Source organism: Phoca vitulina, unplaced genomic scaffold (genome assembly GCF_004348235.1).
Source record: "Phoca vitulina isolate PV1807 unplaced genomic scaffold, GSC_HSeal_1.0 scaffold14, whole genome shotgun sequence".
NCBI lineage: Eukaryota > Metazoa > Chordata > Mammalia > Carnivora > Phocidae > Phoca > Phoca vitulina.
Window position 1 is genome coordinate 7,914,647 of NW_022589717.1, and position 26,987 is coordinate 7,941,633.

At 33.6% G+C, this 26,987-nt stretch overlaps 1 protein-coding gene across 9 annotated transcripts in view; it reads right to left on the reverse strand.

The window, feature by feature from the left end:
• Nucleotides 1-26,987, reverse strand: part of SCLT1 (sodium channel and clathrin linker 1) — a 215,143-nt gene that overhangs the window by 169,408 nt on the left and 18,748 nt on the right. For 8 of the 9 annotated variants that reach the window (XM_032412836.1, XM_032412837.1, XM_032412839.1 and 5 more), the window contains exons 3-6: nt 24,092-24,150; nt 23,201-23,273; nt 19,427-19,482; nt 4,105-4,240 (exon numbers count right to left, since the gene is read on the reverse strand). In XM_032412836.1, coding sequence (XP_032268727.1) covers nt 4,105-4,240; nt 19,427-19,482; nt 23,201-23,273; nt 24,092-24,150 — 324 coding nt within the window. Of the gene's footprint in view, nt 1-4,104; nt 4,241-19,426; nt 19,483-23,200; nt 23,274-23,807; nt 23,872-24,091; nt 24,151-26,987 lie in introns of all 9 variants that reach the window. The other variant, XM_032412844.1, reaches the window with a different exon arrangement.

Consider the following 26,987-nt stretch of genomic DNA (forward strand, 5'->3'; position numbering starts at 1 on the left):
GCAGCGGGAGAGGGAGAGGTGATCTTAAGCAGACTCCCCACTCAGGGCGGGGCCCGATGCAGGGCTTGACACTGGGCTCAATCCCACCACCCTGAGACCATGACCCAAGCTGAAACCAAGAGTTGGATGCCCAACTGACTGCGCCACCCAGGTGTCCCAAAAGCCCAAACTTTTAAATCCCAGGGCAGAACTAAGCCACCCTGTTTTAGTAAGAAGGTAACAAGGTGTAGTGAAAAGATAAGCATTTTAAGAAGATAGTGAGTATATATTTAAAGTAAACAGAGGTTCATAAGTTTTAAGGAGACTATTACTGAAGTATAACATGCATTCAGAAAACACACAAATCATGAATTTTCACAAAGTGATTGCCCCTATGTAACCAGCACACTGTTCAAGAAAGAGCATGTTATTACTAGCACCTAGAAGCCCGATACCCCTCTCTTCAAGATACTACTATTCCCTCAAAATAACTATGATCCTGGTTTCTACATCATCAATTAGTTTTGCCTAAAACTTATATAGTTTTAAAACGTGTAGATGAACAGAATCTGGAGCCATAAGACTTGGATTCAATCCCTGATTTTTGGCTGAATGATCTTGGACAATTCATTTCAATTCCATAAAAACATTTTCTTTTCAGTAGAATGGTCAGAAAGACATGTCATAACCTCAAAAGGTTGCAGTTTTACAAACCTGCCTGATGGTAAGAATCATCTGGACAAACAGAAAACCAAGAATCTCTAAAGCAGTGGTTCTTATAGGACTAAATCATCAGCATTACCTCAGAACCTGTCAGAAACACAAATTATTGAGCCCAGACTTCTTGAATCAGAAAGATTCAAGATTCAAGATACCCCTTGGGAAAGGAGAATAATAATCTCTATTTCAAAAAGCCCTTGGGAAATTATAATGCACAAAAAAATTGAGAACCAATGTACTAATATAAAATTTTTAAATGGTATAACCCATCATTTGAAAAACCAATTTAAGTGATTCCATATTGTTAGATTTTTAAACTATTTCCAATTTTCATTATCAAATATAATGGTATAATGAACATATTTATCCATCAATTTTCACATACAGTTTCTTAGGATAGATTCCTAGAATCTATGTGATATCCTAGTCTAATTAATTGGTCAAGGATATAAACGTTTCTTTTTTTTTTTTTCTTAAAGATTTTATTTATTTATTTGACACACAGAGAGAGAGAACAAGTAGGCAGAGACGCAGGCAGAGGCAGAGGGAGAAGCAGGCTCCCCGCTGAGCAGGGAGCCCGAAGTGGGGCTCGATCCCAGGACCCTGGGATCATGACCTGAGCCGAAGGCAGTGGCTTAACCGACTGAGCCACCCAGGTGCCCCTGAATATAAACGTTTCTAAGGCTCTTACTGCCAACCTGCCCCCAGAAAGATTCTTACAAATCACATTATCATAGCAGAACAAAATACTCCAAACTAAAAATATTAAGTTAGGTACTCAATATTGCGCTAGTGTTATCAGCTTCCAAGGCCATTACATTTGCTTTACCCAGCACCTTTTGTACTCAATTTTAATTCTTTATCTTGCTGTTTGGTAATGATGGTGATAAAAATAATACATAAATTTATTAATTTACATGTGTGTTAGGCATTACATTAAGTGCTTTATGGGAATTTCTGAATTACCATAAGAACTCCATGAGATAAGAATTATTATAATCTCCATATATAAATGAAGGTAAGGTAAAAAGACATTTCCCAAGATCACAGAGCTACAAATAGAGAACAAACTCAAGAAGTTTGACGAGAGGTTTTTTTGTTTTTTTTTTTTAACAAAAGCCTGTTTTCCACGAAAGCAGGAACCAACACTCTCTACTGTATCCTCAACAATTAGCACAGTGCCTGGTATCTAACAGACATCTAATTAATACTTGTGAAATAAATGAAGATATCTGAATAGTCAATTTCTTTATGCCTATTACTTTGATAAAGCATAATATAAAAATTATTCTATTTTTTACTATAAATTGTATTTAACTTAATTTTTGTCTCTTCGGTTTGGATTCAACTAGTCTTCATGCATAACACAAAGGTCTTTCAATTTAGTGATGGATACCAAAATAATTTTATGTGTTTTATCACACCTTAAAAACCAAATAAACATATATGAATAATAAGCAGAATATTTAACATTACTATTTTGATACTATTGAGTTATTAACATTTTCTATTATTTATACTTCATAAGATGCCTAAACTCTCATTCAGTTAAAATTTTATATTTATTTACAAAATACATTATAGATTTTGTGGGAAATTGTGTTTATAACCAATCAGCTTTTTCCTTTTTGACTGCTCAGAGTTGGACCTCATCAATTTCTTCTATGAAGTGACTGATCCAAAATGTAGCAAAAAAAATAGGACCATCTTCAGAGAAATAATATGAGGTGGAGCAAGATGTAGGAGAAAGGCAAAGAGAGGGTAAGGCAGGAGGAGAAAAAGAAGGAATGAGACAACAAATTTGGTTGAATAAGAAAAAAAGAATAAGTAATTTTGAAGTTTTAATAAAATTTAACATTGGAAATTATAGCAATACAAGTACTGCAGAGAGATGCCTTTTAGAGACAGGGTTCTGTTTTTGTTTTGTTTTTTGAAACTACAAATCTTATCTAGTTTTCATTCCACTTCCTTTAAAAAAAAAGTTTTTTTTCCAGTTTTATTGAGGTAGAATTGACAAATAATCATTGCATATATTTAAGGTATATAACAGAGGGTTCTTTTACATATGGTCTATCACAATCTTTTTCCAGAGTACCAAGAATTGCATATTGTGCACTAGCTTTTGATAGCCTGTTAGAAAGCCTTCATAAGTCTTAATTAAATTAATTTCCATTTATTTCTATATAAACATTTATAAGTCCTTTTTGATAATATTTTGAACAGACCTCAAACTAGAGCTTGAAAGTTGGAAAAGTTTGAAAGAGCATGCTTTCTCGTTTTTTTTCCTCTATTACTTTTTCAAATTCCTTCCCTTTACACATGAAAAAATAAAATCAGTGTTAAATACATGCTCCTTTATCATGGTAAATATAGCCTGTTTAAATCCAGTTTAATTTAATCAGGTAATTATCACTTCCATAAATATAAGAATTCCAAAACTAAATTTCTAGGGTATAAAAAATGATTTTTCATAGATAACTATAAAATCAAAATCACAATAAGGAATTTGTAATCTCCATTTATAAATGAAGAAACTGAGGCACACAGCTAGAAAGCAGAACAGAGATTCAAATCCATATAAGATATGAGATGCCTAGGATATAAAACTGTAAATTAAAATAAAATTCCCTTATGTACAATCACAAATTTCAGTGTTGAAAACAGGATATATATATATATATATATATAAAATATATATATATATATAAAATATAGCTTCCCAAATATTTCAATTACTACGAGGGAGGAAAAAAGGAGAAAAAGTAATACAGAGAAGTTAAGTGTAATTTTTGAAAAATATAATTCTATAATCTTTGAAAATTGAGGAAAACGCCGTATCAGAAGAAAACACAGAAAAATGAAAAATGTAAATTTAGGTGAGTGGATGATTATTTTTTTCTTTAAAAATTTTCTTGGGCATTAAAATATATTTTTTAAAAGATTTATTTATTTATTTTAGAGAAAGAGAGTGCACGCACGCATGCATGTAGCCAGCTGGGGGAGGGGCAGAAGGAGAGGGAGAGAGAGAATCTCAAGCAGACTTCACTGAGCACGGAGCCAGATGCAGGCCTCAATCTCATGATCATGACCTGAGCCAAAATCAAGTCAGATGCCCAACCCACTGAGCCACGCAGGCACTCCTGGCATTAAGATATTTTTATAAGACATAAAAATGTCAAAAGATTCATGATTCAATTAAAATATACATTTGGTAGCTATATTTTTAACAACCAGGGAGGGTATATATTACAAGTTTTGTTACCTGTTAACTATTCTTATAAATTGTAGAAATCAGTAAGTACTAATTTTGCTATTCTGTTATTATCATTCATAAATAATGATTAACACAGATTTTAAAAATTCTGTTTATTCAGAATATAGTTTAAAAAAATTTGTATCACTCACTTGATTGGCTAGTTGTAATTGTTCTCGTAGATTCCTAACTGTTTCATCATCTGTATATATATCATTTCCCATGTCTGTGCCAAAGGGAAGGGACTCCAGTTGCTTTTCAACAGCATCTTTTAATTCACTGTGCAACCTTCAGAAAAAAGAGTTAACACAGTAATAATATAAATTCATTGTACCAACAGTAATCACTGTTTCAAGGTAAACTAAATAAACATTTGGGAACCAAAAACATTCTTTAAAAAAAATTTCTTACACAAAAATAATTTTTAAGTAGACTTCAAAAATTAAATAGTTAATCACCATTAAATACTGTGCTATGAAAATAAAAATATAACAATTTCAAATGCATTAAATTTGTCATAATTAATTCAACCATAATTCAGTTTGTCCTAAGGAGATTTTAGTTATTCAAGAAGGTAAAATTCAGATATTACACCCTATTAATTTATGAAACAGGCCATTCAGGAAAAAATATAACTATAACAGTGGTTTTCATCTAGGCAATTAAAAGGAAATGGGATATAAAATATTATAGAATTATTTTCTTCATTGTGTTTCACAAAACTCAGGTAACATCTCACTTAATCCAGTTAATAAAAAGAGTTGAATAAAACTGTTGGTTATGAAAGCAAGATGATTAGAGGCTTTAGTTTTCAGCATATTTTAAATAAGCTTGACCATAACTCTGAAAGCCTTAAATTCAAAATTAATCTTAACATTAAATTACAGATATTTTGTATTTTAAAACAGCTACCAAAAGAAGGCTTTAGAAAGTACATCTGAAAAGACTGATTAAGTATTTTACTTTAAAATGATACAAACCTAAAAGGAAAAAAATATTTATAGTATCAGAAAAACTTGAAAACCTTTAAAGTATAAATTATTAGCAGAAAATGTTATTTATAATAAACACATCTCAAGGTAGTTTCCCAAAGAAACTGCATCTATATATTTAAGATAAAGAGAATTACCTACTGTATTTAAAATCTCCTTTGAAACTAGAAAAATTCAATTTTAATTTTTAGAATATATTTATTGAAAACAAAGTTCATCAAACACATGAAATTCATAGGTAATTAACCTTAGAAACAACAAAAAAAATAATTACTCCCTAAGGAAAGGACAGAGGTTGCTAATTATTCCCTAGTTAAAAATTTTATCAATAACACAAACAAACGTTCATATTTTAAAACATTTCTAGTATTTTTATTTTTTTGTTTTTATTAAATTTTTAATTTTAATTCCAATATAGTTAACAGTGTTATATTAGTTTCAGGCATACAATACATCAATTCAACAATTCTATACTTCACCCAGTTCTCATCACAAGTGCACTCCTTAATCCCCATCACCTATTTCACCCATCCCCCCCAACCACCTCCCCTCTGGTAACCATCAGTTTGTTCTCTATAGCTAAGGGTCTGTTTCTCGGTTTGTTTCTCTTTTTTCTTCCCCCACTTTGTTCATTTGTTTTCTTAAATCCCACACGAGTGAAATTGTATGGTATCTGTCTTTCTCTGACTATTTCACTTAGCATTATACTCTAACTCCATCCAAGTCATTGCAAATGGCAAGAGTTCATTCTTTTTTATGGCTGAATAATATTCCATTGAATGTATGTATACACACACACACACACACACACACACACAACTTCTTTATCCATTCATCTATTGATGGACACTTGGGCTGTTTCCATAATTTGCCTATTGTAAATAATGCTACAATAAAGATAGGGTTGCATGTATCTTTTCAAATTAGTGTTTCTGTATTCTATGGGTAAATACCCAGTAGTCTGATTACTGGATTTTAGGGTAGTTTTATTTTTACTCTTTTGAGGAACGGAACTTCCATACTGTTTTCTACAGTGGCTACACCAGTTTGCATTCCCACCAACAGTGAACAAGGGTTCCTTTTTCTCCACATCCTTTCCAACACTTGCTGTTTCTTGTGTTTCTGGTTTTAGCCATTCTGACAGGTGTAAGGTAATATCTCACTGTGGTTTTGATTTGATTTCCCCGATGAGGAGTGATGTTGAGCCTCTTTTCAGATGTTGGGCATTTATGTCTTCTTTGGAGAAATATCTGTTCATGTCTTCTGCCCATTTTAAATTAGATTATTTCTTCTTTTGGTGTTGAGTTATATAAATTCTTTATTATATTTTGAACTGTTTAGCAGATATGTCATTTGCAAATATCTTCTTCCATTCTGTAAGCTGCCTTTAGTTTTGTTGATTGTTTCCTTTGCTATGCACAAGCTATTTATTTTAATGTAGTCCCAGTGTTCTATTTTTTGCTTTTGTTTCCCTTGCCTCAGGAGATCTATCTAAAAAGAAAATGTTGCTATAGCTGATGTGAGAGACATTTCTGCCTATGCTCTCTTCTAGGATTTTTATGGTTTAAGGTCTCACAGTTAGGTCTTTCATCCATTTTGGATTTATTTTTGTGCCTGGTGTAAGAAAATGGTCCAGTTTCATTCTTTGGCATGTAGCTGTCCAGTTTCCCCATATCATTTGTTGAAGAGACTTTTTCCCATTGCATATTTTTTTTTTTTAAGATTTTATTTATTTGACAGAGAGACACAGTGAGAAAGGGAACACAAGCGGGGGAGTGGGAGAGGGAGAAGCAGTCTTCCCGCAGAGTAGGGAGCCCGATGTGGGGCTCGATCCCAGGACCCTGGGATCATGACCTGAGCCGAAGGCAGACGCTTAACGACTGAGCCACCCAGGCGCCCCTCCCATCACATATTCTTACCTTTTTTTGTCGAAGACTAACTGACCATATAATAATGAGTTTGTTTAAGTACTTCTGGTATTTGAAAAAATACTTACTTTATAACATAAAATATAATAAGAGTTTTAAAAAAGACATCCCAAGTCCCAGAGAAAAACCATTATTAATGGCGTGATATATTTTCTAGCAGAATTTTTGCTCTTCATTAAAAATAGACAGATATACCATATTGCTAATATTTTATAACCTGCCTTTTAAACTGTATTACTGAAACATACGCATTCTTCCAGATTATAAAATATTTTCCTATAAATACTTTAATGATGGCATAATATTCCATCATTTCCATTATACAGATATTTGCATCATAAGTCAACTCAGGTAAACCCCCTAGAGTCATTTTAAAATGAAATGAAAAAAATAGTAAAATTAATATTCACTTAGTATACTAAAAACATTAGAAACATTGAGAATTAAAATGTTTTATTTCTTTGTAAAACAAAAACTCATCCCTTATAATCAACAGTACAGTTATATAAACACCAAGACAATTAGTATTTTTGCAAAAATTTTTAAAGGTCACAGAAAAATCGTAATTTTCATCCATTGATTATTAAGATCACTTTCCACAGTTTCAGCTTGCATGGTCATTTTTAAAGTCCTGCACTATCAAACACAGCAAGGACTGCCTATGTATAGCTTATTTTTGTTTTAGTATCTTAAGTACTTAGGGACAGGGTGTCCAATCTTGCAGTTTGCAATGCCTGCTGACTCTTGCCCAACGTGCCCAGATTCCCCAGGTGTTTTATAATTTTGGGTTAGTTTACTGTCCTTTTTCTGACCTCTTTTGCAAATTCTTAGAGATCACTGATTTTTAGACTTTCTTTTCTAATATATGCAGTTAAGACTTTGGATTTCCCTCTAAGCAGAGTAATTTTGAGACTTTAAAAATCCCTGAGTTACTTTTTTGAACTGGTTAATTGTGGAAATATTATATGTGTACTTAGGACGGCTATGTATTCTGAAGGTAGTAGTATTCAATATGCGTCCCTTACAGATTTGTTAACTGCATTGTTCAAATATTACATACTCTTACTTTTTTTTCTGTTTTTTTTCAAATTACTGAGAGCAATCTGTTTATATTTCCTACTATCACAGTTTTTCTCTGGGGTTTGGCGTGCCTTTTTAAAAATTCTTGTTATAGGGACGCCTGGGTGGCTCAGTCTCAGTTAAGCGTCTGCCTTTGGCTCAGGTCATGATCCCAGCGTCCTGGGATCGATTCCCGCATTGGGCTCCTTCCTTGGCAGGAACTCTGCTTCTCCTTCTGCCTGCTTCTCCCTCTGCTTGTGCTCTCTCTCTCTCTCTCTGACAAATAAATAAAATCTTTTAAAAAAATTCTTGTTATATTTATATATTGGTCATTTTTCTCTTATTAAACATTTTCTGTCAGGAAAAGTAAATATTTAAAAAATAGTATAACATATTTGAAAATAACCTGTTGTTATTGATACTTTTAAGTACTTTAAAAAAATTTAGTCTGTCTTGCCACTCAGTGCTATAATTGAATTTTTTGATTCTAGAAGAACAGAAAAATTGAAAATTTTCCATTCTGAGCCTTTGTTATTGAGTGCTCACAAATTTAAAACTGTCACATCTTTTGGGAAAAATGAATCTTTTATCATTATGAAGTATCCCTTTTTATCTCTAATAATCTGTTCTGCATTAAAGTCTACTGTGTCTGATATTACCAGCTTTCTTTTGGTTAGCACTTGCATGGTGTTATCTGTTTTCCATCCTTTTATCTGCATCCATTCTATATTACATTTTAGGAATCTCTCTGATAAGTACATACCATAACTGGTTTCTTTTTTTACTCTCCTCTGATACATCACTTTTAATGGTAGCATGTAATACACTGAAATTTAATATAATTAGCGATATATTTGGGTTTATATCTACTCCCTTAGTATTTGTTTCTATATGCCCTGCCTATTAGGATTTTCTTTACTTTCATGCTTTCTTTCTTTTTTTTAAAATTTTTTTATTGTTATGTTAATCACCATACATTACATCATTAGTTTTAGATGTAGTGTTCCATGATTCATTGTTTGTGTATAACACTCAGTGCTCCATGCAGAACATGCCCTCTTTAATACCCGTCACCAGGCTAACCCATCCTCCCACCCCCCTCCCCTCTAGAACCCTCAATTTGTTTTTCAGAGTCCATCATCTCTCATGGTTCGTCTCCCCCTCCGATTTCCCCCCTTCATTCTTCCCCTCCTGCTATCTTTTTTTTTTCTTAACATATATTGCATTATTTGTTTCAGAGGTACAGATCTGAGATTCAACAGTCTTGCACAATTCACAGCGCTTACCAGAGCACATACCCTCCCCAGTGTCCATCACCCAGTCACCCCATCCCTCCCACCCCACCCCCCACCCCAGCATCCCTCAGTTTGTTTCCTGAGATTAAGAATTCCTCATATCAGTGAGGTCATATGATACATGTCTTTCTCTGTTTGATTTATTTCGCTCAGCATAATACCCTTCAGTTCCATCCACGTCGTTGCAAATGGCAAGATCTCATTCCTTTTGATGGCTGCATAATATTCCACATCTTCTTTATCCATTCATTCATGCTTTCTTTTGATTATTCTTTTTAATGTGTTCATTTTAGGTGACTCTTTTTAAAAAATAAGACTTAATTTTTGAGTAGTTTTAGGTTCACAGCAAAGAGAGCAGAAAGTAGAGACATTCCCCAGTATACCCCTTGGCCCCCCTCAGCATGACCTCCCCCACCAGAGTGGTACATTCTGTCGCAACTGATAAACCTACATTGACACAATTACCCAAAGTCTATAGTTTACATTAGGATTCACTCTTAGTGCTATACATCCTACATCCTACAATGACATGTATCCATTACTAGTGTCTTACAGAACAGTTTCACTGTCCTAAAAATCCTATGTGCTCTGCCTTTTCATCCTCTCTACTCCCGCCCCCTTCCCCCAGCCCCTGGCAACCACTGATCATTTTATTGTCCCCATAGTTTTGTTTTGTTTTTTTAAAGGTTCTTTATTTGAGAGAGGGAGTGCGTGTGTGTGCAAGCATGGTCAGGGGAGGGGCAGAATGAGAGGGAGAGACAGTCTTAAGCAGACTGTGGGGCTTGATTTCATGACCCCGAGATCATGACCTGAGCCGAAATCAAGAGCTGGACGCCCAACCAATTGTGCCACCCAGGTGCCCCTTGTCTCCATAGTTTTGTCTTTTCCAGAATGTCACATAGTTTGGAATCATACAATCTGTAACCTTTTCAGATTGGCTTCTTTCACTTAGTAATATCTATTTAGGGCTCCTCCATATCTTCTCCTGGCTTGATAGTTTGGATGTACCACAGTTTATTTATCCATTCACCTATTGAAGGAAATCTTGGTTGTTTCCAAGTTTTGGCAATTGTGAATAAAGCTGCCATAAACATTCATGTGTAGGTTTTTGTGTAGACATAAGTTTTCAACTCCTTTAGGTAAATATCAAGGAGTATGACTGCTGGATTGTTATGGTAAGAATAAGTTTCATTTTTTAAGAAACCTGGACCAAACTGTCTTCCTGGGTGACTGTACATTTTGCTTTCCCACAAGCAATGAGTGAGAGTTCCTGTTGTTCTATAGGTTTTTATTACTATATTTTTCTACTCTATTAGTTTGGCAGTTAGATGATTCTTTACTTTCAGTGTCTACCCTAGAGATGATAACATGCATACAGAATTAGCAAAACTCTAAATTATATTAGTATTCTATTTCTTTTGGGTAATGCTGGAAGCTGAGAATATTTTAACTCTATTTACCCTTTTCCCAAATTTATGATATTGTTGCCTTGTATTTTAATTCTCTACAGGTATTTTAGAAACATTATTATTGTTTCAGAATAGTTGATCTTCATTAGACTTTCTCCCATAGTTACCCTTTCCTTTCTTTTTGTAGAATATCCTTTTAAGATTTTAATTTTGCTAATGGTAATTTTCTCAATTTCTTTTCATCTGAAAATGTACTTATGTGACTTCTAGAAAAAAGTTTCACTAGATACATAATTTTAAGTTAATAGTTTTTCTTTCAGCTTTGAAGATAGTTCACTGTTTCCTGATTTCCATCATTTCTGTTGAGAAGTTCATTTATGTCTTACTGCTGTTTCTTTGAAGATAATTTTTCTGCTTTGAACATTTTTAAAAATTGTCTTTGATTTTGTATCTGATCTTATAATAATGTATCTATAGTTTTTTGTACTATCCTGCTTATGATATATGGTGTTTCTTTAATTTGTGGATCAATTGTCTCTCTGCCCTCTCTTTCTGGGACTTAAGTTATATGAATTTTAGCTCTTTTCACTATTTCCCTCATGTCTCTTACATTATTTCCTGTATTTTTTTTTTATCTTCTTGTCTCTCTGACCTTCCTTCTGAATATTTTCTTCAGACTTGGATTCCATTCCATTAATTCTCTCTTCAGTCATATCTTATTTCATCCCTGTATTTTTTTTTTCAGTTTCAGAATTTCAGTTTGGTCTTTTTTTAGTGTTCCCTATTCTCTTATCAACATTCTCAAAATTGTCTTTTTTTCATTGAACATATTAAGCAGAGTTATTTTAAAGACCAATCCTGTGGATTTTCTTCTATTGCCTATTATTTCTTATCATTTTAAAAAAATTCTGTCTTAAAAATATGAGCCAGGTATTACATGTAAAAATATTTGGAGATATTTTGAGGCCTAGCAATAATGTTATCTTCCTCTAAAATGGTCTTCCTTTTTTTTTTTCCAGGTGGCTAGGCGCATTATCAATCTCTGATCACCTTATATCAACATCAGAGATTCAGATAATTCCAAGCTATGTTTTAAATCTTTTTAGGACTAGTATATTTTGGGGGTCACTCTTACTTCTAGGGTATCCCAACCCAATGCCTGGGAAGTTCCTAAGCCACTCACCCTCAAATCTGATGGGCCCTGACTTTCAAATTTAATCTCTCTAGCCCTATGAATTTGTTTCAAGCTCAGTTTTTCAACCTCTCTTCACCTCCTCCAGGATAGGGAGATGTACCTAGGGGAAGGCAGCTCAAAGGCAGGCTCATATCCCTGGATTTCATTATTTTCCTGGTCTTACCCTATAATTCTCCACTGAGTCCAATTCATCTAAATAGATCTGATTGTTGTCAAATTTTTGTTCCAATTTTCTAGTTTTTGTCTCGAATTTCTGGTTTTTCTCAGAAGGAGTCTGATTACCTAGTCTTGATATCATTGTAAACAAAACTCCCTATTCACTTATTTTCAATTGATTAAAAATGTTCTAAGTACTAGTTTGGCTACATCTCACTAGTTTGATATGTTGCTTATTCTAAGTTTTTAATTTTAGTTTTCAATTCCTTTTCATCTCAGGGGTTAGTTGAAAATGTAGTTAAAAAATTATTTGTGCCTGTTTATTGTTATTTTTTTTTAAGACTTTATTTATTTGAGAGAGAGCATAAGCATGCATGGGTGGGGGGAGGCTGAGGAGGAGAGGGAGAGGGAGAAGAGGCAAACCCCTCACTGAGCAGGGAGCCTGCAGCAGGGCTCAATCCCAGGACCCCAAGACCATGACCTGAGCCTAAGGCAGACACTTAACTGACTGAGCCGCCCAGGTACCGCTGTTTTTTGTTATTTCTAATTTTATTGTAGGCATGACTTATATTGTTTTAAATTTGTATGTGCATATATGGTGGGCAAGGTTTGCAGTCCATGTCTATGTTTATAAATGTTTCACAGGCCTTTAAAAACAACAGTGTATTCTTGTTGCTTGATATGAGTGCATATAAACAGAAAAATACATACTCAAACTTGTTAATTGTTCTTCCTATCCTCTATATCCTTATGCTTATTTTTATCTTATATACTTATTTTTGCCCTTTTCTTTGAAACATAATATATTTGTAATATATAACATAATAATATATTTATAAATACTGATTAAATGAATTTTATCTAATTCTCCAAAGATATTAACAGTATAATTGAGAAAATAAAACCATTTAATTACTGCAAAGATTTAAGGAATTACTCTTTTTCAAAGCACTGTTTTTTATGTATTGTTAATAAATCTTGAGATTAGACATCAGTAATTTAATCATGTTCAACAAATATTTGAAGCAGTATTACACACAAGATAGCAAGACTTCTGGTTCTAGTTGTACTTATTCAAATATATAATAATTAAGTCAAAATGTAAGAGCCTTAGGGCCGCCTGGGTGGCTCAGCTGGTTAACTGCCTTCGGCTCAGGTCATAATCCCAGGGTCCTGGGATTGAGCCCCACACTGGGCTCCCTGCTAGGCAGAGAGCCTGCTTCTCCCTCTCCCTCTCCTACTCCCTCTCTGCTGCTCCCCCCCCCATCTCTCTGTCAAACAAATAAAATCTTTTTAAAAAAATCTAAGAGCCTTGGGAAAATAAAAAGAAGAAACTTCCATCATTTTGGATGGCTTGATAAGAGAAATCATACAAAGCTTTGTGAAGGTAGACAGTGTTATCATTATTATTTTTTATAAGATTTTTATTTATTTATTTGTCAGACAGCGAGAAAGAGCACAAGCGGAGGGAGTGGCAGACAGAGGGAGAAGTAGGCAGAGGGAGAAGCAGGCTCCCAGCTGAGCAAGGAACCTGATGGGGGACTCAATCCCAGGACCCTGGGATCACGACCTGAGCTGAAGGCAGACGTTTTTAACCAACTGAGCCACCCAGGTGTCCCTATCCTTATTATTAATAACTAGATTTCATTTTTTTCTGCTGTCACCATTGATTAGTTGATCTCTATTTTCTAGTGCAATTTGTAGAAAAAGTCAATCTTGGTTTAGCTAATTGCAAAACTGATTTGCTAAGAACTGATATACAGGCCACAGTTAGGAAGCTAGATAATCAGGAGGAAGCAACTATACCAACTGCTGGTTCCAAGATCACACCTTTTCATCTGAGATCCTGGGATTAGGATGTTACTGTCAGAGAGCTATTGCCTGCAGGAACACCCTGCCTTAGCTTCAAGAGAAGCGGCTGCCCAGAATTATCAGCTCTAGAACTACACTACACTTGGTAGATTCTCAGCCACAAAAATAGATCCTCAGATACTGCTTCTCCTCCTACTTATCTCCTAATTTAGGTCTCTTACAAGTACTTATCATTAGCAGAACCTAATTCATATCCTGAGCTAGTTTTCCAGCCTCTGTAATACGGAAGGCATACTAAAAAGAAGTTGGAACAGTCAATCTACATCATAGCTGCATGAACCTGTTATTATGATTGCACAATTTAATTAAATATGACCCAAAATGGTACAATTAAAGTATAAAAGAGTTTTTTTTCCATGAAACCTAAACTGAAAATGAAAGGCTCAATAAAGATGAGTCATTAAATAACTACTGTTAAATTAGAGGTAAGTAAAATAATTACAAAAAGTCAGAAAAATTATAAAATCACAGAAGATCAAAAGGAGATCAAAAGCATCTCTAAGTTTTTACTCTTCAAAGAAATTGAAACTGGAAATCATAAAGAGTGAATTATATGGTTTTTGCATAAAGATAAAGCACTATTCAACGGTGTTAGGGATAGAGTGGTAAGTAAGAATAGACAAGGGCCTTGCTCGCATGAAGGATACATTCTAGTAGATAAGACAAAAAAAATAAGCAAATAGGCAAATAAATAATTTCAAGTAGTAATAGGTGCCATAAATAAAAGAAAATTATATTATAGAAAAAAAAAAAGAAAGGGGAAGACGGTGGAAACAGCTAGATAATGTGGTCAGGGAATGCTTTCCTGATAAAAGATCTGAACAAAGGGAAGACAGTCCTGTGTGGGTCTGGAGAAGAGTATTCTAGGCAGAAGAATTAAGTAAGGTCTTCAGGCGGACACTGGTTTGCCAGGTTTAAGGAAGCCAAATAAGAAGGCTGGCATGACTAGAGACTAGTAATCAAAGGGAAAATACAAAATGGCTCTTATGGAGGCAACAAATGATGTCTTCCATAGCTTGAATAATAATATAACAAACAATTAGAGTGTATGAATATACACATAAATAGAGAACAATAAACTCAGTTATAAACAGAGACACAGAGAAATCAGGGTAGCTCTGGCTTTATATGAGATTTGAAATGGAAATTTAAAACTTTATAAAGCTTAGGATTTTGGCAGACTTCTGGGGATGGTCTTCCTCACAGCACCTCAAGTAGCACAAGAACAGCAGTGTTTACCATAGACAATATATCAATGAATGAATGTGGCTGAGTCGATAAACTTTTATTTACAAAAGGTAGCAGGCCAAATTTGGTCCACAGGCTGTAGTTTACGAATCTGACAGATGCAATTAAGTCTCTCTATCAGTTAGTATATTTTGGCTGTAAGTAACAAAATGACTAACAAAAAATAAGGACGGTCATTTTTTTAAAAAGATTTGTTTATTTGAGAACGAGCCAGAGAGAGTACACACACTAGTGGGGGGAGGGGCAGAGGTAAAGAGGGACAAGTAGACTCCCCACTGAGCAGGGAGCCCAACAAGCGGCTTGATATCAGGATTCTGATATCATTACCTGGGCCAAAATCAAGAGACAGATGCTTAACCGAGCCACTCAGGCACCCCAAGTACGTTTGGTCATTTTTGTCTGTTTTATCACTGACACATTCACTTGAATAGTGCCTGGTACATATAAGCACTCAATAAATACTTATAAATGAATGACTGAATGAATATTTTATTACTTCATCTAATATTAAATCGGGAGGGTAAGTGGTTCCAGACTTGTTTCAGCAGTTCAATAATATAATAAGGACCAAAGGTTTTCTCATCTCTCCCTTCTTTCAATCTTGGTATCTACCTCCACGGATACAAAATGGCTATACCAACTTCGCATATCACTTTCTAAAATAACAAGAAGCTGGAAAGAGGTAAAGCTTTCTTCTTGCCAGCCTTTTTTTTTTTTTTTAAATCAGGGAGAAAACTCTTTACGAGAAGCTCTACAACAGACTTTCTCTTAACTTCACTGGCTAAAAGTAGGGTCCCGTGTTCATTCCTAGACCAATCCCTGGCAAAAAGAAATTCAAACTAGTGTGAATAAAAGACTTATCACTTAGAACTGTGGAAGCAGCTCATCTCCCCTGAGCACAGTGACACTGGAACAAAATCAGAGCTGAATGAAAGAATTAAAAATGGCTCTTATGGAGGCAACAAATGATGTCTTCCATAGCCTGAATAATAATATAACAAACAATAAAAATTAGTATTTAGTGCCAGAAAGTGTTGTACATATAATCCTGCATTTCATTATCTTACCCAATTTACTTCCTCTGATAAGTTTTGAGGAGAAAAGATGGTATTACAGAAAAAATTTAGTACAAAACAGAATATATAAAACACTATATTCTCAACATGAAGTAGATTTCAAGGAACAGACTTAAAAATGGGAGGAAGGAAAGTATTTTTTCACCTCTTCCTTAGCCTGATTTAAATGACTTCATTATTTCCTATCTGTAGTCAATTCCCACATTATATCCACCCATATAAAAATGTAAATATTAAAATGTTTCCAAAACCCAACAGTGTAGAATTGCATACTACTACATAATCCATGTCACTGCTAGCTTCCATTATTCAGAACTGACCATGTATACACATTTAAGATACTTTCCTTAAAAATGATAAACTCTCTTGATTTTGCAGTCCTTAACTGCAATACATAATTAAAGATAGGATGTTGCCCTAAAAACATAATAAGCAGAATTCACTTTAAAACCTGAGAACATTTTCAAGTTACTAAAAGTGTCTTTTTAATAAGCTCAGAATCCATTTTTTCCCACTTTCCTGTTGTACTAGGAATAAATACATTCATGAGACATGACCACATTACTGTTAAATAGGTAAAGGCAGATTTTTAAAAGACTGGCTTAAAAAGACCTGGACATGAAAGGAAGTAAGTATGTGGAATCAAATATAGGAAACAAAATGATTATCTCAACCATATAATACGTTTTCTATCCCCATTACATTAAAATACAAGCTTAATCTACATACATTGGTGATTCAAAAATCTTAGCAATGTTCTTTGTTAGGAACAGCATGGCTTATTTAATAATTTTTTTGAGATAGAATAGTAAATCATAAAAAGTTAAAGTTAGAAAAACTTTTCCACGGGGGAAAAGCAAATAAGAAAACTGAAAACCCAATTAAAAGATTTATTTTACACTTCAGCCAACTAGCTTAAACATATGAAACTTTCAGAAATTAGAGAAGAGGAGAAATAGTGAAACATATTTTTTAAAATGGAAGGGAGAAAATGACAAAATAGTCAAAAGCAAGACATACGAATTCCATGGGAGTTCTAGATTATTCTATTCTAAAGAACAACATGTATTACACTAAAATAAATTAACAATAAAAAAGGAAACTGCTATATATAGCAAAATACATACAAAAGAATGCTAGCTTTAAAAGAACCCACGTTTAGGGGCACCTGGGTGGCTCAGTCACTTAAGCGGCTGCCTTCGGCTCAGGTCATGATCCTAGAGTCCTGGGATCGAGCCCCAGGTCAGGCTCCCTGCTCAGTGGAGAGCCTGCTTCTCCCTCTCCCTCTGCCTGCCTCTCTGCCTACTTGTGCGCTCTCTCTCTCTCTCTCTGGCAAATAAATAAATAAAATCTTTAAAAAAAAAATAAAAGAGCCCATGTTTTAAATGAATTTAGAACTAAACAAAATTATTTGTTCCCTGTTTGGTCTAGTTATACAAGTCAACAACAAAAGATGTATCAGATTTCAGCCCAGCTACATGATCTTTAAAAGTTAAAGTTGAGAAACTTGGGATAGAATAAAACTTTAAACATTTTTAGCCCAAAATAGGAGATCTTTATGATCACAGGCTGGGGGAGGATTTGTTAGAGACACAAAGAATAACAACCATAAGAAAAAAGATGGATTCACCTACCTTAAGATTAAAAACAAAATAGAAAATTTTTTTCATGAAACATATCATAACCTGGGAACAGATACATGAAACACCTACTGGCTAGCATGTTGTATGGTACTGTAGCAACATTATTCATTCCCATCCCTTTTCATCTTCCAGCCTCTAGCACAGTGGCTGAAAGTCTAAAACTATATTTCTTAGTGGTTCTTGTAGCTGGAGTTGTGGGTGGGATTAAAGTTTCACCAGTGAAAGACACTTGAGGGGGATATGGAAAACAGAAGTGAGCTGAGAATATTTTTCTATTGGTATGACAGAAAGCAAGCAAAACTGGACAGACATGAGGGTATCCTTATAGTCAATACCCTGTGCCTCGCTTCCCAATGGCAAGACTCTAGCTTTATGGAAATGATGCTGTAGGAGTAGCAACAGAGATGGTGGCAGCACCATAAATTTCTGACCTCCAGATCACAGCCCCTAAGTTATGATCCTAAAACCAGCGATCTAGTAGTACTTACATGTAAGTGACTAAATCCCTTCCTCTCTGAAATTTCTACAATGGTTATCGTTTACAGTATTATTACTGCATTGACACAGATCGGCACACCAACAAATATTCAGAATACAGAGTATATAAAGTACTTTGACAATTTAATAAGGAAAAGGTATATAGAAAGTGGGAAAAAGAAATGAACAAGCATTTAATGAGAAAAGAAAATCACATGGGTAAATAAACATATGAAAAATGGTTAACCATATTAGTATTCAGGGAAATGTTAAATTATAACCACAATGAAAAACCATTTAAGACTCAAAATAACAAAAATTAAGAAACCTGGTAAGACTAAGTGCTGATAAAAACATATAGATCAATAAGAACTCATAAATATCACAGGTGGGAATGTAAATCGGTACAGCCACTTTGGAAATTAAGTTGGTGTTATATTGTAAAACTGAGTATTAATATAATCTATGACCCAGCAAGATTATCCCTTGAAACTCTTGTGCTTATTTGTGCATGATACTGAGTAGAAGAAAAAGTCCCAGGAGACTAAATATGATTTTTATATAGCTAAAAAAAAATACAAAACTGAATAATAATTGTTAAGGATACACACACCTATTAAAAAATTCAAAAAGCAAGGGAATGATAAACACAAAATTCAAGAAAGTGTTAATATCTGGCAGAAGGCAGGAGAGGAATGGGATAGGGAAGGAAAACATGGGTAGATGTACCAGTATTGGTAACTTTTTTTAACTCTTAACTGGATGGTGGATTGTCAGTTTTTGTTTTATCAGTATGTTTCATAACATACGTGATTAAAATAACTATCTTATTAATGATTGCTAATATTTATAAAGCGTTTATTATGTACCCTATCTTCCCCTACAGTCAGCCCTATGAAATAAATTATTATTTACAATTCATAGATGAGAAAACTAAAGCACAAAGAGGTTAAGTAACTGTCTAAGGTTGCATAGCTAGTAAGTAATGGACCTAGGAGTCAAACAGAAAATCAGGCTCCAGAGTCTGTACTCATAACCAGTATACTATATGAATAAAATATCAAATAACAACAATAAAAGTTACCTAGAATAACAATAAAAAAATCAACAGTTAATTGATCTACCTTTCGTTTTCCTTGATGACATTTTCAAGATGTAGTTTCATCTCGCCCGTATGTTTCTGAAAGATTAAAATATGGAATACATTTTGCAGACAGGTCTCTATTAAGTAATCCATTCCTATGCAAGCAGTCAGATTCTATGGCACTAGGCTACTGATAAGAAACAATGATTCTTTACTCCTAATAAGCACTAGTAAATATGGATATTTTAATGATACACAGAACATAATAAAGCATTCATTTTGAAACAAATATAAAGAAAATATTTATATGACACACTGAGAAATATTCACAAATGCAATCCTATGATTTATAGATGTTTATAAAAAAAACAGATGAGAGATATTCCTCAGTATGTCACTATAACAAATACCAGATGATCCCCATACCCTGAATGTATTCTTAATTCACTTTAGTTTAGTTGAAGCCCATATAAGAGCTTGTACCTGAAAAAGTAAAAGGTTAATGGTGAAAAAGAAAATAGAGATCTTCTTTAGCAGTAATTCACTTAGTCTCCTATTCGCCACCTTTATTAACTGTCTAAACTCTCCACACCATATAAGGTTGCTATGGTAAACCTATATCATCACTAACATATACTTTAACAGGAAAAATGGAGAAAAAAAAGAATCACTAATTAAAATACAAATGAGAATAAAATATACCGTAAAGAGAATGAGTTTGGTATGATTAATTCTGAGGAGAAAAAGGGATTGTAAAATTTCAACAGGAAAGGAAAGGCATTTCAAGTAGGGAGAAATATGTGTAAAAGCAAAGAGGCAAAAAATATTAGAACACAGGCATAGTTGTCAGCTCTCAATGAGAGTAAATGGGCAAGGGGAGAGCAGGAAGGAGGCCATGTAAAATCACACTTAAAACTGCAATCAACTCATGATATGTCCATTAGTCTTGATTGGGTATCCTAGGCTAAAGGAGAAGAGCCAAGCCTGGAGTGAACCTGGCAAGGGAAGGGTGGAACAGGCAATGCTCCAAGCCCTTCTGCCTCCCTTTCAACCAGAGAAGCTAGTGGCAGCTTGGTCTAGGAAATCAGTAACAGCCAACTCTAAAGGTGAACCTTTCCCAGGTCCTTGCTGTGAATGAATCACAATTAAACCAAAACGAATGAATTCACTATCAGATAATTGAGAAGTGACCATACATTGAGTGATGATGAAGTGAAAGAAAATTGGAAAGGCAGGCAGCAGGTCTTGAATGCCATGGTAACTAAGAGGTTTGGATTTTATTGTAGCAATTATCCTGATTCTTGTCATTAAAACAAAACAAAACAAAACAAAACAAAAAACCTGATCTTAAAAGTTGCAAAATCTTGCAAGATCTTTAAAAGTTGCAAAAATGTTGGTGTATCTTAAAAAATATTTACTCAAATTACTCAAATAGTTAATATATACATATAGCTAGGATTACAGGTGAACCATTATGGTCACACTAAAGATTCTTTACTGTAAAATATTTCAAAATATTTAATAGTTGGAAGGAAACAAAATCTCAGCAGTCCCTCTCATATTATCAAATTTTCCCTTATTTATATTTTTGGAAGAAAATTTTTCATATAGAGAACTATAGTGATACTTTTCTTGCATTCAAGGTAAACCATTTTTTTACTGGGTCAATAAATCCTAAGAACTAGTTCTAATCAGTAATATCCATGTGAGCAACTGTTCTTAGATTTATCTGTCAGCATCTTTTTTTCTCTCTAAAAGTAGCAACTACTCTTGTTACAGGTCCTTACGCTTTCTGCTACAGTTTTCTCTCTCTTGCAATTAATTCAATAATCACTCTTAGATTCAGAATGCTAAATGGGAAAATGAAGTTAAACACCTTAGTAAAACAGCTGATTAAAGAGATATATGGATCAGATAGATTATAAAAAATTAATAATTTAAAAGTTTAATTCAAAATAACTAGTTACCCCATTTTATAACAATCAAACCACATAATATGTCATTATAGTAATCCTGAGTGAATTCAGCAGAAATTTTAACTCACTAGCCCTAAAAACAAATGCAAAATGCCATGTGTGCAGAAGAGAGCTTTCTGTTGCTCTTTAATTGTCAATTAGAAAGATTAAAAGACATTACTATGGTCGGTTCAAACTTAAATGCCCAAAGGTTAAAAAAAAAAAAAAAAAGCACATAGTAAAGACTAGGAAAACACCTAATTAACTTACAATAAAACAGGAACTGCAATTTAAAGAAATGCTTGTTTTTGAAATTTGGGTCTACAGGATCACTTTGTAAATGTATATTAGAGGATTAATCCTGGAAATGAGAGTATAAATAATTTCAAATGCAATGGAAAACCTAATTTATTTTTAGAAGATGAAAGCATTATGTGTTCTTTTAGTAAAACACTTTTAGTCAATCCATTAATTTATAAATAGGATATTGTTAAGCTAGATCTAATCATCTTGTTCTAATAAGCCCTGGTTTTTTATTCATTCATCAAAAATTGAGGGCTTATTATACACTAGACTTCAAAGCATATGGTAGGATCTCTTGCTGTCCCTGCATGGAGAAGAGATATAAATAAAGTTTAGTGTTTGCCACACTTACAGCCCCATTCTGAGGAAATCAGTCTTAAGGTGGTGTTTTTATATAAAGTTGCTATACTTTCTTTCATTTGCATTAAATTAAATCAACCTTGCTACCCAGCTGAACTGATCCAGGGATTGGTATCTAAACCAAACACAATGATGAGTATATTCAAACTCTAAGAAGTTTATCACCTTCTGGTGGACTTAGCTTGAGACATATAGCATCTCTTTAACAAATATTCCTTTGTATGGTTACCCAACAATCAGAAAGGTCAAAGTTGGGGCACCTGGGTGGCTCAGTTGGTTAAGCGACTGTCTTCGGCTCAGGTCATGATCCCAGGGTCCTGGGATCTAGCCCCGTATCTGGCTTCCTACTCGGCGGGAAGCCTGCTTCTCCCTCTCCCACTACCCCTGCTTGTGTTACCTCTCTCTCTGTCTCTCTCTCTCTGTCAATTAAATAAATAAAATCTTAAAAAAAAAAAGTTTCTTTCTAAAAAAATAAAGTAAGTCCCAAAGTTTGGGAGGAAAATGTAAAAAACTTTTAAAATCAAAGAAACAAATTATAAATATTAACAATATTCTAAAAATGTCGATCATTGAAACTCAGATTGTATCCTGAACAATGTTGTGCTGTTATTCTAGTTCTCCATGAGCCTGCTATATATCCTAATCTTAGAAATTCTAGGATATAGAAGTGTCCTTGGTTTCTTCACTCTGTTCACTCCTAAAATAAACCCTCATTACTAAGAGGATTTCAGACAAAAGCTGCCATAGCTTAAGCCTATATTAGAAACTGATCAAATGCATCTAAAATTTGATGGACATAATATTTGAAATTGGGTGAAAAATCCATTCTCCAAATAATGGGATATACAGGTAGAATGAGGGTAAAGAAAAGGTCTCAAAGTATGAGATGGTTTTGGGTCTCCCTGGGGGAAAAAATAAACATATAAGCATATAATAATGAGTTTAAGAGCTTCAAGCATCTAAGAGATCTTCTTGGGAGATACCAGGAGCAAGGAAACACTGGATTAAAAAACAAAACTGAAAATAATTTTTAAACACACACTCACACACACACACACACAACTCTTTCTCTCTTACAGACAGCGAAGAATTGATTAGTTATAGCTAAATATTTTATTCCTCATCAATGTTTTTGAAAAGAGTATAGTTTACTTTTTTAATAGATTATAAAAAGCTTGATAACTACGATTTCATACCTGATAATACTTCAGCTGCCTATTTAGCTCTTCCAGATGCTTATCATATTCAATAACAAGAGGAGCTAAAAAGCTAAAGAAAAAATACATAATTTAAAAATGGCATATTGCTTAATATAGGTTAATGTATAATATGTAAATTAAATTGAACATCAACATTTTCATGTTAAATGTATCCATAGCAATCAATATTTTGCCTTTTTCCTGTTCTCAATCTTAGCTCAATTAATATTTCCAGATTTGTCAAATATCAACGGAGGGGAGGTATTGAAGGAGTTTATCAAGAAAACAACTGCGAATTGACCCTTGAGCTGAACCTGGGCAATTGGAGGCTACTCACCCCCTCCCCTATCCTTGGAATATGTGTTCTGCTTGCCTTCCGCAGTTCCAGAAGCTGCTCCAAAGATACAGCCTTAAGATAGTAAAATGATGCTGAGGCTATCTATACTAGGTATGTAAGTGAACCCAGTTAAGGCCTCCTGTATATGTGACTGAACCAAAGCTTCTATATAAACTTTTAAGGCAGGTGAGGAAATATAGTTGTCTTGCGTCCTCCCAAGACAAGCCTCATAAATAGATTCTATTGCTTAATAAATTTGCCACTTACCAGTCTGGAGTGGTCTGCCTCTTCCTTCAGTCTCTCTTAGCCCTCCACATTTGAGGGCCAGTTTCTAGAAACTCCAGAGGAGGTTACGAATAGGAGGGAGATAAAATCACCCCAGTTGAGAGCTACTCTTATAGATTATAATGCTGGCTTTTTTCCCCCTTGTATATTCAATATTTAAATCTAATTATAGCAGACTATGAAATAAACAATCCTAATACTAAAGGAATTATTTCCACAATAAATATACTTAAGAAAATAATATTTTTCTGGTAACTCAACCTTACCTTTGATCAACTATTGTGTTTTCTAATGTGTCATCTCCATCTCCTTTGAAGACAGTTTTCTATAACAGAGAATATTGCATCTTAAAATGTTTTCTCACACCATCCAAGCCCAAAATTGGCAGTAGTTTAAAATTAAATACAATTAAAAATTTTACAACCTTAGAAAATCTAATGCAATTAAAAAAGATGAAGAGAAACAAGTAATCATCTAAACTGATGTTGAAAGTTTATTTGGTTAATTTTAACATCCATGCATAATAAAAACTCTTGGCAAACGAAATAGGAAGAATTATCTCAACTTGATAAAGACTCTCTACCAGAAACCTACATCAATTACTATTTTCCATGGTAAAACATCAAAAACACTGCATTAAATGCAGCTTAATGCAAGGCTGCTCACTATCACTGCTAACTTCAACATTGTACTAGAGGTTCTAGTCAGTGGAACCAGGGTAGAGAGTTCAAAATTTAAAGGTTGAAAAAGAAGATACAATACTATTATTATTTACAGACAATTTGACCATTTACCTAGAAACCTATGTATAATCTACCAATTATTAGGTCTAATAAGAGAATATACTAAGTTATCAGAAGATCAACAGAACAGCTTTCCCAAATGCCAGCAGTAATTTGAAAATGTAAAAGGCAATAATACCCTATTCACTACTGTAACAAAAAGTAGTACTTGAGAACAAAAAACAAAAACAAAAAAAAGTTGCAATAACTACTGAAAAATCAACTTTACTGAAGGACATAAAAACAGATATAAATAAATGGTACTATACCATTTATGGATATGTGAATGGTCAATACTGTAAATATATTAATTCTTTAAAATTCACTGTAACTGCAGTACAATTCCAAAAAAAATTCCAATAGAATAATTTATGAAATTTTATCTTAAACAGATTTTACAGTTCCTATGAATGAGTAAATGTGCAAGAATAGCCAAGATAACCTGGCCAAAAAAAAAAAAAAGAAAAAAAAGGTAAATGGGAAAAGAAAAAAGAGGAAAGGACTTGCCCTACTACATATCAAAACATTGTTAATGCTAGAGTAATTAAAACACTATGGTACAGACACAGTAACAAACAGAAGAGTATAGGAAATCCAGAAATAGATTAAAAAATTTATAGAAACATGATGTATAAAAGAAGTGGAATTATAACTGAATAGACAAAATACTGCTTTTAAGTAACAGTGTTAGGTAACAAAATAAAATTAGATTCCAGCATGTACTAAATGGAAAAATAAATTACAGATAAACATCCAAATGTTTTAAAAAATATTTAATAATTATTGAAAGAAAATGCATTTTTGACCATGGGATAGAGAAAGCTTTCTTAAGTTCCAAAAAATGTAGAGACTTTTGTTTGTTTTGTTCACCAATATACCAAGCAGTGCCTAATACTTCCATTCAAAATACATTTTCTAGCTGGAAGACACCAGGAGTAAAATCTATGAACAGAAAGACTGAGATATCTTACAACATCCAAATTTAAAGCTTCTATGCAGCTGAAGTACCATAAGCAAAGTTAAAAGGCCAGCAACATTCGTAACATGATCAAAAACCTACTATCTAGTATAAAGTATGAATAAATACTCAAACACAAGGAGATGTACAGGATGTTCAGTGCAGCTTTTACTGTAATAATAGATAAAATGTCCATCGATAGGCTAAAGGAAAGTAATACAACAGGATCCCATAAGTAGTTCAAGGAATTAACAAGATTTATATGTATCACTACGGACATACCACAAAAATAAATAGGTTACTTCAAGAAGTTATTCATATAGAGAAAAACCAGACATCCTTCCTACATAATACACAATAAGAAATTCCAGACTGATTAAAGACTTAAATATGAAAAGCACATTTATGCAAGTGAAGGACTTAAGACACAACAGTAAAGCACTGACACATTTGACTATATTAAAAGTTAAAACTTTTCCACTATAAAGCATATAAACAAGATAAATAAAAACCCACAAACTGAAAACTTTCCACATGTGTCAGTGAACAAAGAGTATTTACCAGCAAAATAAAGAGGAAATCTGAGATCAGACAAAAGCAAGCACACCTTACTAATAATTAGGGAAACACAAATAAAACAACAGTGAGATATCATTTTACACCAATCACACTGACCAAAACAAAATGTCTGATAATGCCACCGATGGCTCAGAAGGATGTTTTACAAGGATTTTAAACTTGCCAAACAATACAATAAAATGATTTCAAATATGAACATATATACTAAAAGTATTGGAGCATGTATCCTATTGAAAAACACTAAATTTAGGATGGTGATTACCACTGGGAAAGGACAGAAGGAAATGGACAAGAGGTACAGAGACTAAATTTTTTCTGCGATGTTTTATTTCTTAAAAAAAAAAAAAAGACTGTAAATAAACATGGTAAAAAGTTAAGAATGGACACAATTGGGTGGCAGGTACACAGATATTAGTTTTAATATCTTCTGCACTTTGATGTATGTCTGAAATAAATTTAAATAAAGGAACAATACGTGCAAAGTGTTGAGCATAATTCCTAACATATAGAAAGCTCTTAATAAATCTTTGCTCTTTATTTTTTTAAATTTCTTTTTTCTTAATGTGGAAGAAAATCTATTGGCTAACCAAGGTATATGTTATGAGCATTCAACCAACACAGAAAGCATTAGTTCCCAAAATATACAGCCTCACAGACATGTTGACATGGATCCAGGACTATAAGATGAATCAGACAAAAAAAGGTAACCTTCCAGAGAGAACCCTGATAGATTAAAGAATAAATGCATTCAGTAGTCTATGCAATTTCAGGGAAGGATTTACTTAATCCTAGACTATTAAAAATAGTTATTGTATTATTTAAATAATTAATTAATGGACAAGT